The sequence below is a fragment of the Equus quagga genome, chromosome 4, assembly GCF_021613505.1.
Source record: "Equus quagga isolate Etosha38 chromosome 4, UCLA_HA_Equagga_1.0, whole genome shotgun sequence".
Lineage (NCBI taxonomy): Eukaryota > Metazoa > Chordata > Mammalia > Perissodactyla > Equidae > Equus > Equus quagga.
Genome location: NC_060270.1, coordinates 49,905,331 through 49,918,005, shown reverse-complemented (window position 1 = coordinate 49,918,005; position 12,675 = coordinate 49,905,331). Strand labels below are relative to the sequence as shown.

Here is a 12,675-nt window from a genome sequence, read left to right as displayed (position 1 = left end):
GACAGAGTTTCCATAAACCTTGAGATCAAATATAGATCAATGACAATTTGTAATTTAACTGAGGAGCTGTGGGTTATACCTGCACTGGCAAAATGAGGAGCATTATTGGTAAAAATTAGGAATAATACTCTAGATTCCAAATGTGCTTTCAAGGTGGTTTATCACTGTCAAAATAGGCCAACTGTGGATTTAGCACGCAATCAAAGTGTCAGCTGTCCCAGAGGTCTAGTGCTGACATTACCTGACTTCGGAGGTTTTACAGGCAAAGAAATTGCAGGAGCTCACAAAATCTACCAAAGCCCATCGCTAACCACTATCACCTAATTGTACTGATATCTGCCATATGCAAAGCATAGAACCAGGAACTGTACAAAACAGAAATGGGTTCTCCAGGAGTTTTACAGTTTAGCTAGAAAAATAAGATAGATATAGCGAAGATAAGGAATTTATAATAAAATGCCAAAATCACGGTAGGTAAAAATAATTTCATACTATTAGAATGAAAAGACATAGAGAAATCACGTCTCCAAGAGTGATGAGGATAAAACTTCTGAAGAAGGAAAGGTTTAAACTAAATCTTAAAGGAGTGAGATGTTGATGGTCAAAGAACGGGTAGTTTTACAGACTGTGGTGACATCATTGCCGAAGGTTGGAAGATGGAAACACAAGGCGAGGCTGGCAAGAGAGTGAGACGGTGGGTGACTAGACAAGTGAGGCTGAATGGACCAGTCTTCAGTAGGGAAACATATGAGACTGGAAAGTTAATAAAATAATAACGAACATGTGTTGATCTCTTACTAAATTTAAAGGAGGATCACAAAGGCCAGGCTAACAATCTGGGCTTCAGTGTCAGGTGTAAAAAATTGGGAGCTAGCTAGCTGATGACCCATTGATAGTGTTTCTAAGCATGGTTCATCACTATTTTAAATCCTCCTCTGCAAGTACTGCACTATCTGATGATTTCTCCAACCATGTTAACTGATAGCAACAAGTATTTATTGACCAGTCCCTTGATTACAGTACTGATGAAGATATTACAAAGTGTTTAGTCCAAATATTATTGACATTTCATCACCACACTTTGCCCTACTAGTCCTCAGAATTTAGTTTTACTTATTATACACCTACCATTTCTGCTATAAATATAACTTATGATAATAAACAGAACGTATTTTATTTTCAAATGTTCCCTGAACATATAAAACCATCTTACAAGGAAAATCACTCTTGTCAAATAATGCATTCAACCCTTAAAATCTAATTTCCCCATCTTAGGTTCATGTCTTAAAAATCAGTTGGGTTCTTCAGTTACAGATGTACAGGACATGACATCTGGACCCTCCTAGGGGGCAGGAGCGAACTCTTCCTCTGTTATACCCACAGTAGCCAAATGACTTCTTCTCCCACTGTGGAAAACCACAGAAAACTGTCTCCTAATGATTTACTGCCCAACCCCCAGCCCACAAATCAAAGAACTGGGTTGAGTGAGAAATAAGAATGGTGGCTAGTGGCTATGAGAAGGAGAGTGAGTGTTTCAGTTTATTTTCTTAAGCCAATTAATGATGAAGCAGCATGGAGGGAAAGAAAGACACAATATGGCCGTGAAAGACTTTTTTTCCAGATAAATGGCCAGATATCAGATTCTGTAATAAGTACTTCCACCTATCAAAACACACACACATACACACACACACACACATTAACTCTGGGGTGGAAGAAAAAGATATAGATCTTAAAAAAAACAAGGTAAAATTCAGGAAGCCTTGTGGACATCATAAAATATCCAATCCAGATATTGCAAACCCAGGGTCTGTGAACTATACGTGGCAGACAGAGGTGTTTGTTTGGGCCCGCAGAATGTTGTTGGTTGTTATTGTTGTCGTTGTTAATTGAGCCAACATTTTAAAGTAGAGAAAATTCACATACAAATCCAGATATGTGGCTTCTCTCAAAAATTAGAAGACCCAGCAGCACTGGGCCCCTTGCCCAAATGGCAGCAGTGAGCTGGAGCTGAGTAGCAGCTGCCCCCTTTAAGGAAGGCTTTTACTCCCAGTTTGCCACAGACGCCACCACTCCCTCTTGTTCTGGAATGTGAAGGCTGGGCATCAAAATTTTAAACAAAAATAGGAAAGAGCTTAAGTGCTTATACCCACTTTGCTTCACTCATTTATTGTACCTGCCAATCCCTATAGGCATTTGAGTTTACAAGCTCAGCTATAGTCCTATCCCCTCATTTAGAGAAGAGCAACCCAGCTAAGGTAGTAAAGTGACTTACGAAACTCATTCCATTAAAAGTAAAAGTTCATACAAAAGGGATTATGGTCTAATGTCAACTGGAGACCAGGCACAACTAAACTTAGACTGTGTGCATATGATGCCAAAGTCTGTGGAATAAAGTGGAAATCTCAATCACTTTACTTATACAGTGGCCCCCTTCCCCAAAAAAGGACAAGGGAAGATTCTCAAGTTTTCCTAATAAATTTACTGCCAGTTTTGGCTTTGTATAGACAGTTTTGATGTGCCCAAATTTTAGAAAGGACTTCCATTTATCTTGAGGCATAATTTATTGAAAAGACATACAAAATGCTTACTCAATACATGCAAATACTTCTAAAAGGGGGACTGGATAGAAACAGAATGGGGTGGAAGAGAAGGACGTCCAAAAAATTTCTCTTCAAAAAATTTAATTGACACATTGGAAGGGAAGTGATGAAGATTTATTTAGTGATCACATGTGACTTAGGTACTTTGCATGCATTTACCCCCACACACCCTCACAGCAGACAAAGAAGGGTGGTATTATTCCTCTCCATTTACAGGTAAAGATCCTGGGGCTCGGCGGCATTCTGTAATTTGAAGGGGACTCAGCTATTCAGTCAGGGACCACGCTCAGATTCAAACACTGGGGAGCACATCTGTAACATTCATGAGAGTGGGGAACACGGCTTGTCTGTGCGCACAGGAAGATCTCATTGCTATTTATATCATAAGCCTGCCCATTGCCAGCCCCACCAAGTGCCACGTATGAGGACTTTCATAAATGTCCTAATTTGAACAACCCTAACATATGAAATTAATTCCTAGAGGCAGGTTCTTGAGGAAGGTTAAGAAAGCTTCGGTTCTTCCTGTTACATAGTCAGCGGCCCCTAGGCAGGTGTTTACTACGGGAATTAATAAAATCTCTCTTCTAAATAAAATTTCTCCTTTAGTTAGTAGCCAAGGATTTGGCTGAACATACAAGCCAAAAGCCTGTTTGCTAATGAATAAGAATAACAGCTAAAATCAAAATAAGAAGTAATTCAAGAATGAGAGCTTTTGAAGAGTCAGGAATTTGATTAAAAATTGACTTGCTTTTTTTTTCCTATAATGAAACAGTTCTTTAACCACAAAACAGCTTTTATAATAATGCAGAATAGTATGGTTCCAAGTAAAACACTCCCCTGTCTTAATCATGGCTATTATTTTTGAAAATGAAAATGGCTGAGGTCATTGTAATCTATTTTAGGGTTTGCATGGGTTGGTGGTATTTTCTTCTTGGCTTCGAGCTCTCCATGTTACCAGCTAAATGTTATGGGTTTTGCTACGTGCCCTTTCAAATCCCATTCTTTTTAATAATGTTGTACTTTATACACATCAATTAGAGCAAATTCCACTTTCTTTCCTAACAACTCCAGATGGGGTCCACACTTTCCAGAGGACTAGAACTTGCCTCTTTTTAAAAAAAAAAAAAAATTAAGTGTGTACTTCCTAGAACAAGGATGTTCCCATTGCATAAAAATGCTGTGGATGTTCAAATGCTGAGACTTCAGTAAAAACATAAGATTCATGCAGGCCTTTTTAAACCAGGCTGAAATATGAGGATAACATGTGCCTATCTACCCCTTCCAACTTACAAAGACAGACACAGATAAAGAAAAGTGCCCAGAAACAAAACTGCATCTGGGCAGAATTCTATCCCTACCCATTTAGGACGTATCAGTGAAGCTTTCTGTCCCCTATAGGACCCAGGAGGAAAAATTATCAAATATCTAAAGACACTAGAGTTACACAGTCAGGCCTTCCTTTAGATGTGATTAATATTTTGCTGGCTTTCTGAGCTTAACTTGGTTTTTTATTATAATTTCACTATCATGTCACACAGAACAGCCCAAGATCCCTCTAAATAGCGACTACCCAGCCACGTGTGAGAGAACATCTTTGCAAAACGTACATATTGTGAAGTTCTGCCTGTTAAAATGCCTTAAGCTCTGTTTGTTTGTTTATGTTTTTAAAAATCAACTTGCGAGGCCAATGTAATAAGATGCTGTAGCTTTTATGAAAGAGGTGAAATAATTTTAAACACAGACACACAATGAGTTTATTTATTTAGAAACTTGTTAAATAGAGTCTGGGAATTCAAATATTCAATGTTGACATTGTACCGAACTGGCCAGGAGCCAGAACCCAGTCTCCAGAGGGACCCATTGGACAAGGAATTCAGGCCTTTCTCTCCTCCCACTTGAGCTAAATAGGTAGAGGCCATTAGTTATACCCACAGCAATATCTGAACCGCACTCAAATAAGCTGCCCCCGCCAGGGCACTTCAAAGGAGGGTAAGTGTGTTTAGCTTTTCAGTGCCGAACTAGAGCAATATGTCACACTTTTGAAAGAGTTTTGTAAACAGTTTCTTCCTTATGTGGAAACATCTCTGAAGTTTCTTGTATGGCATAGAAGCAAAGGTAATTAACAAGGATTATACTTTTTTCATTTACTGGGGGAAAAAATAATACCAATCTGTGTGCAAACTGGGGTTCTGGGAGAAGCAGCACCCTGCTTTCCTCTTCCTTTCTCCCTCTCTTGTTTTCTGTTCTATTTGTTTATCTCCTTTTTATCCTCTTCCTCACACTTTTCTCACTCCACAGCCAATTTCCTTGAGAATTCCCTGGTAAACTCTGAAAGCCAGAAGAGTGGGAAGGGGGAAATCTAATTTTAGAAAGAGGACCGTGGCAAATGGAGTAGGGAGGGAACTAATGATTCATCCTGGGCTGCCTAGCTAAAAAGAGAAGCAGCCCCCACAGAGCATTTTAGTAGAAAGTGCCCAGAGCTGCAGCTCCCAGCCGTGGAAGGGTTAACCACCACTCCAGAAAAATGTGCCTAGCATCATTATAGTGTGACCGTCTCCTCATCTCCCCCCAGCCTCTCTCTCCCCTGCCCGATGAGGCTGGTAAGGGGCCTGCCCTGCAGGGAGAGTGAATGAGCGAGGGTGTGCCTGCCCTCCACACTGGAGTGTTCCTGAACCCCAGACGTGTGTGTGCACGTGCGTGGGTGCATGTGTGTGTACATGGTCATTGCAAACCCAGCTCCAAGGGAAGCAGCGCTCCAGGCACTCAGCACCTCTGAGGCTGGCGAGGGAGGAAGAGTTCTGGCCGAAGCCTGGGAGCCAGGAGCTGAGCAGCTGGAGGACGGAGGTGTAGGGGGACGCCCAGGGTGAGCACTGCCTAGCTCCCCACAAGGGCCTCCCCAGCTCCACCCCGCCCTCCCCATCAGGGCCCATTTCCTCTGCACTAGGAGGTTTTGAGATGACGGGTGGGAGTTTGTACCCAGCTCTTGGGGATAGGGCTCTGCCAGGCACTGAGTACCTTGGGAACAGGGGAAGAGCCATTGGCCAGAAGATGACAAGTCAACTTTCTCCACTTCAGGACCTGCTTCCAGCAGAGGCAAAACAGAGGAGGTGTGGGGAGAGAGGGGACCGAGCCAGGTTTCGAGGATAAGTCGGTGCTCTTTTGCCCTCCTTTGCCCTCCTTGCCCCAGGAGGACAAAGCCAGGAGTCCCCAGCTGTGGCCTGCAGCCTCGGATAACCTGGCGCCAACTTTCAAAAATGAAATAAAACAAACTCCCAAACGACGAGATGTTTAAAGGGAAACTGCTTACAGAGTTATTATCTTCAACTTTAAAAAAAAAGAAGAAAGCAAAAATTTCGTGGAATGACGCGTTAATTTCTATTCGACAAGCGTCCTACGTGTTGAATGTCTGTCGGCGCAGGCCTGGCCGGGGTAGCAGGGAGAGGCCTCGCTCGGAAGCCTGAGAGCTGGGCCACCCCGCAAAAGACACACTCACTCGCTCGTATGCACACACTAACACGCGCACCGTCGCCAAGACCTGTGACTCCTCAGTCCCTACAAATAAAAACCTGAGAAAGGAGCCTTTCTTTCCAGCTTTCCTGCCTCTGCAGCTAATGAGCCGTCCCCTTCCACAGTGTCGAGGATGGGGGGGGGGGGGGGGGGGGGGGGGAAAAAAAAAGTTTTTTACTCCCCCCCCAAAACTTTTTTTTTTTTTTTTTTTTTTTTTTTTTTGGCAAAACACATCGAAATGCCGCAGGAAGACTGCGCTCCAAGTGCCAAATGCAATAAAGAAGCCCTAAGCCAGGGGAATGGTCAAGTAATGGCAAATAAACCGCCTTCCTAGAAGGGGCCTCTGCCTCCGACCGACCAGCGTTTTCCCTCCTCCAAAGCAGTCTGAGATAAACAAATAAAACACATTTTTAAACAAAGCTTTGTGTTTTAATCTGAGTGTTTCTTTAAGGATGAAGGAAGACGCAGGTAGGTGGGCACAAGGGAGTGCAGGCTAGAACCTGGGGGCATTCCCTTTATTATTTAGGTCTTGGGCTGCTAAGGTGAAAGGAGTTGAAGCGCGGGAGGGAGAGTCGTCATCCACCTTACCTACTTCAGGCCTCTTTTTAAATAGAGATCAAGTGTACAAGTAACAAGTGCCCCCCTCGCCGGGGTCTTGCTAATCGCATCGCCTTCTGGGTCTTTACGAGACTTCTGGGGACCGGTAGCTAAGGGGGGTTACTCCTTGCAACTCGTTCATTGCTGTGATTGAAACCCTGCCGGGTGTCACTTTAGAGAAGTGGGATGGGGGTTCCTTCGGTGTTTCGAGCAGTAGACCTGCTGGGCAGACCCAACCACACTTCTTTCCCATCACCAGGAGAAAAGCAGTTGCAACTGGCATTTCTGGCACGGCCCAGGTGCCGTCCTAGCTGCCCAAGAAAACGGCTGGGAAGCCTGTGGCGCTGCCAGCGTCTGCTTGGCTTTTAGTTTTCTTTTCTTAAAGATGAGAATAAAAGCCAAGGGCTTTAGACAGTACACATGTCAATCTTCTTGCTTTTCCCTCCTTTATTTTTTTTTAATTAAACGGTTTATTCCTCCCAAATGATTTGCAACGAATTTACCGGTTTCAACTATTGTGCAAAAAAACCAAGGCCTGTGAGCTGGAAAAATGAGTTGTGCATTCATTCTGGATTTAACTTTAGTGCGTACTTTCAGGGTCTCTGGTCCCTGGTCTCGGTCCATGGGATGCTGTACCGTGGCCAAGACAACGACAGGACTTGGCCACCAAAGAAATTTACAAAAGACAAAAAGAGCAACAAGCAATCGAGAAAACAACTGTTCCTACGTGATTTGTTTCCATTGCAATGTTTACTTTCGCAACGATAAAGGTAGGTTTGTTTTTTAAAGTGTGCTGGTCACATGCCTCTTCCTAACCCAGAGAAAGAAAGAAATCGGTGCAGACCGAGCAGCGAAGTTTTCGTCGGATTGCGCGGCAGGGGTCTCCGCCACGCGCTAGGAAACTCACGCACTACGCGGGGGAAAGGAAACAGCGCTGTAAAATACAAAAATCCGTAGTTTCAAGACGGTTTCCTTTATTACCCAGATTGTAACTGAAGAATTGCATAAAGCAGCGCTTCTCTCTGAGAAAGACAGCCGCGATGGCAACAGCTGGAGCAGCGCGAGCGGGAAGCTGAGGCTTAGCAAGAAAAAGTTTGTAAGAGTTCGTATCTAGTTATCAGAAAGCGGCAGCCAGCATCCTTTGAGAAGCCAGACACAAAATAAATCGCTCTCCCACTGGATGAATGACAAGTATCAGATCGGAAACGAGGCTGGGTTTCTGGATGTTGAGTGGGCTGTGCGTGAGGAAACATTCTAATGCGCAGCGTACAGCTTGGCAATTAAAATAGTTGAAAAAGTTGCTCAAAAACTTCGAAGGGTTTTGTGGTCTGCTTTCACTTCGGCGGATCCTGGGCAATGAGGCGCGCGAAGCCTTCGGCTTTCATTTCACAACTTAGGCATGGTTGAAATAGGCTCTCCACCCGACCCCACCTCCGTCCCCCCAGTCACACACCCACACACACACACACACACACTCCTAACCTTTAGTCGGAATTGAAGCCCTCAGGCCTCCAAGCATATGTACATTTATTCCTCCTCGGATGAAAATAAAGACATCGGCCTCATTTAAAAGCAAACAGGAAAAACAGGAGTTCCACTGGCGCGCTTCGACACTGTCGCAGCTAAGTGAAATGAACACTATCCAAAAGAGAAACAGATGGACTGATGACCCAAAGAGCCCTATATTAGGTTGATCCTTGAGACCAGGGCGAAAAGAAACATATCGGGGAATGAAGAAGTGCTTGGGTGAGGACTGGACGAAGCACTGGAAAGGCGCCTGCGATGACAGCATCTCGCTGGGCTAGACCGCGGACTCCCAACGCCAAAGAAACAACCCAGCCCGCCAAGGTGCCGCTGCCTTCCGCGCGGCTGCTGCGGGGACACCGGAGGCTGGAAGGCGAGGGGGCGTACTTGGTTTTAATATGCAAGGGAGGGGAGGCGGGGAGACTGGGGACTTCACTAGGGAGAAGCATCCCACCCATCCGTCATCTTTCCTTTCTCTGGTCCACAAGCAAAATAATTAAAGAGTTCTGTTTTCAGCGAGTAAGAGAGCGAACGGCGGCCTGTCCTCTCCCGAGGTTGCTCCAACCCCGCGTGCTGACACCTCGCGGAGGAGCGCTTTGCACTGCTCCGGATTGCTCTGGATGTCGGCACGGCTGAGTCCCCTCAGATTCGAGGGAGAAGCAATTGGACAAACCCACTCCTGTCGCCCACAGTCCCAGCTGAGGCGCATGGCTTCTGGGACAGGGTCGGCTCGGCGGGCAAAGCCGGGCGAAGTCACCCAACGCTTCTGAGAGCAGAATGGGGGATGAGGGTCCCGCCGCCCCCGCCCGAACCCAATCGCCCTTTTCCCGCGTGACCAGGGCCGCTCCACGCCGGGCAGGCAGGGGGCGCCGGGGAGGGTTAGCGACCCGAGACCCAGCTGCGTCCAGAAGGAGAGTGGGAGGCTCTGCCGCGCCCTCGCCGCGGCCCAGTGTCCCAGCAGCCCGCCCCCTGGGGGTCACTCGGCGCCCCGCCAGCCTGGAGCTCGCGGGCCGGAGTGCGCCCTTTCGGCCCCCTTCCCCTCGGCGGCTGTCGCCGCTGGCTGGGCGCCCTCCGCTCTCCGCTCTTCACGCGCTCGCGGGGCCTCTTTCCTCCCCACCTGCCGGCGGCTCCGCGGAGCCGGTAGCTCCGCTCTGCCGGCGCCCCCCCGCCCCGCGACTATGGCCCCCACCCTCGTCCCCCAGCTCCCCACCCCAGTCCTCCAGCCGCGCCGCGCACGCCGGAGAGCACGGCCGAGCGCACAGCGCCCACTACCGCAACCGCAGCTCGGCGCAGCCCGCCAGCCCGCGCAACTTCCAGCGGCCGCCTCGCAACTTTTCCCAACTCCACCACCGCTGCCCGCCGCCGCCGCCACTGTGGCTCCCTGCGAGCCACCCAGCCACCCCAAACCCCAGAAACAAACCGAGGCCCGAACAGGCTCCCTGCCCCACTCCACCCCCCGATCCCCCGCTCCCCCTCCCACTCCCGGGACTAGCTGGTTGGCCACAGGCAACTCTCCTCCGCCTGGGGGGAAGGGGAGGGGAGGGGGAGACTCTCTCATCTCCTTCCCCCCCCCCCCCCACCCCACCCCACCCCACCCCTTCCCGCTAGCTCTCGCGCTCTCTTCTCCCTCCCACCCCGGTCTTTGCTGCACCCACCCCCACCCCCACCCCGGGGTTGCCACAGCTGGTCGGTGCGCGGGGCTGAGGGCTGCCCCGGCTCCTCTGGCGCCCAAAGCAGGAGCGAGAGCGCGAGCGGCCGGGCGCGGAGGCTGGGACCGGCAGGTTGCTGGGGCTGCGTTGTGCCTGCCCTCCACCCGGGGCCCCGGCGCGAGAGGCAGCCCCGCGCTCCCTCCCGGAGCGCTGGAGACAGATATGCAAGATGGCAGAGGAGGGGGAAAGCCAATAGAAAAGGGATATTGCACCTACTTGTGGCCAGTTTCCTTGCCCTGCCTTTGGATCTCATGCTGTGCCCAGTCCTGCAGCCGCTGGTGTGTGGTTGGGGTTTTTTTTTCTTGGATCTTTTCCTTCTTTTGCTCTCCCTCTCGCTCCCTCCCTCTCGCTCTCTCTCTCTCTCTCTCTCTCTCTCTCTCTCTCTCACACACACACACACACACACACACACGCTTACACACACTCACTCTGTCTTTCCCTCTTTCACTCTCTCTCCCTCCCTCTCTCCCTTTCTCTCAATCCACACTCGCTATCTCTCCAGCATTGTCAGTTTGGACGGACACCTTCGCACATGCGCGCTAGACGCCCCTCCAACATCTCAGCGCCGCCAAAAAAAGTTTGGAGCGATTTATCACTTTGATTTGGAGATCTTGTCAGATGGCAATCGCCGAGGAGGCGGAGAAAGGGAGCCACGGGGAGGGCGGCGGGGGGCGGGGAGCGAGCGCAGGGAGCTAGAGGGGAGCAGACACCTCGCCCAAAAAAAAAAAAAAAGAAAAAAGACGGGCAGGGGATGGATTTCGTGTTGAAATCACCAATAAGCTTGTATCATTATTGTTATTGTTTTTCCCACCATAAATAGCAGGAAATTTTCTATACCATCCCTGGGGGAAAGCAAGAAGGAGTGGGGGCGGGGGGGACTTTTAAAATCTTTCCCATACTAAAGAACCAGAAGGACTAGACTCTGGAGAATGATCCAGGAGAAAGTGAGAATCATTCTGAACTTCGGGGAAATCTGGGGCTCCCGCTGCTACTGCAGCTATTGCGGCTTCTGCTTTCAGAGTTGAAAGCACAATAAATAACTGTTTCTTCCTCGATTTTAGGTATAATACCCATGCTTGCTGCCATCTTTGGAATATTTCAGTGCTCTATTCCCACCAGGTAGTAATGATCACCGTTGATTCCCAGGCCCGGGCAGGCTCGGGCATTTGACATCCAAGACCTCCTGCCTTCCCTGAGGTCGGCTGTCACCTTCCGGCCTCCCCCACCGCTGGCCCCGTCGCCTGCTGCTGCAGCTCAGCCTGCCTGCCATTTTCACTCATTCGCTTAAACCCACAACCTCCGGGGTCAGAAGAAGGAGGAGGTGGGGGGAAAATCTTTCCCCCACCCTTAAAAAAACACATTGTTGAAATTTGCTTTAATTACAGGATTTACTAATGAAGTGGGCACGCAGAATGGGGAACTCCTAAAGGGGCTAGCTGTGTTCAAGGTATGAATCAATCTCAACAACTATAGATTTTCTCTCGGTACAACGTCCTTGCATTAAACAGTTTTGTTCAATACCTTCCATGAGCTATTTATGTCCCCATTAATATCTGTTGCAAATCCTGCCAGACACCATAAAAGAAAATTACAATCTTTTCAGTCTCTATGCTGCAACAATACATCCTTGATGTTCAAGTTAAAGGAAAGGGAAAAGAAAAGCAGGTTCTGGGCATGAGTTTGGCAAAGGCAGAGGAGGGGAAGGAAGATCACTGAGAATGCCCAGTTGTACCTGTTGTCATTACTCGTCAAAACTAGGACTGCGGGTGTGAGTGAGCAATAGCAAGGTTTGACCCAAAGGGCATTCATCAATTGCTCTCAAATATCTTTGTTCTAGGAAATCAAAATTCAAAGGGTTCACCCTGGCTAAGGATGCCCACCGTTTCTCTTCCTCCAGAGCTGTGTAATTCTAGGGGCATTTGGCTGTAAGACACAAGTCCCTGGAGAGCCTGGGTACAGGTCCCAAGGGAGACAGATGTGTCATGTTGAAATGTAATGGGAGGGGTGGCAAAGAAGGCATTACACAGAGCAGGAGTAAAATAACTTCCAAAAGAGAAGGCTCTGGTGCCCACACACATGGGCACAAGGGAACCCCATCATCCCCTCTGGACTAAAGAGGCAGGGAGGGTTTTCTCCAGTCCTTCTACAGTTCCTGTTGCCCTGTGCATACAGGTGGTGTGCTTACACCTTCGGCTGGTGCAACAGCACCAGGCACTTCAATGCTCTGAGTGTGGGTTCCCTGGGGTCTGGGGATGAGAGTTCACTGGCTCTTCTCAGTTTAGACCGAAGAGTGCCTTCCCTCTGACCAGTGAATGTCCTGAGAGGAAAAGGAGAACTGGGAGTTGAGAGCCTTCTGGAAAGGGAGTAAAATCTCCAGGAAGAGAAACACACTAGGCTGGCCGGCAAGAAGTTCATAGAAGCTGCTTCTGATCTGTTTAAGGGACTCTGGGGATCCCCACCTAGGCCAGAGGACCGAGGGGCAGCGCTGGAGGATCAGGCCCCTCCCAGCTGTCAGAATCTAGAGGGTCTTGGTCCCCAAATGAGGAGGTGAAATCCACTAAGGATGGAAGGGCCCCTAGACAGGAGGAGGCTTTGCCTGGGACATTTCATGTCACCTCCTCAAGCCGGGGAGCTTAAAAATAAATAAAAGGAGTTACCATCCTCCCCTCCACGGCTCTCGTTCATTCTCTTCATCTCATCCCAAGGGGTTCTATATCCGGGACCCCTTGCAGAGA

General features: G+C 48.4%; 1 protein-coding gene across 9 annotated transcripts in view; it reads right to left on the bottom strand.

The window, feature by feature from the left end:
• MECOM (MDS1 and EVI1 complex locus) overlaps window positions 1-10,639 on the bottom strand; it is a 533,910-nt gene extending 523,271 nt beyond the window's left edge. For 4 of the 9 annotated variants that reach the window (XM_046658716.1, XM_046658717.1, XM_046658733.1 and 1 more), the window contains exon 1: window positions 10,157-10,632. In XM_046658716.1, coding sequence (XP_046514672.1) covers window positions 10,157-10,193 — 37 coding nt within the window. In that variant the 5' untranslated portion in view covers window positions 10,194-10,632. Of the gene's footprint in view, window positions 1-9,441; window positions 9,465-10,156 lie in introns of those variants that run through there. The other 5 variants (XM_046658714.1, XM_046658715.1, XM_046658725.1 and 2 more) reach the window with 4 other exon arrangements.
• Window positions 10,640-12,675: the final 2,036 nt, after the last annotated feature.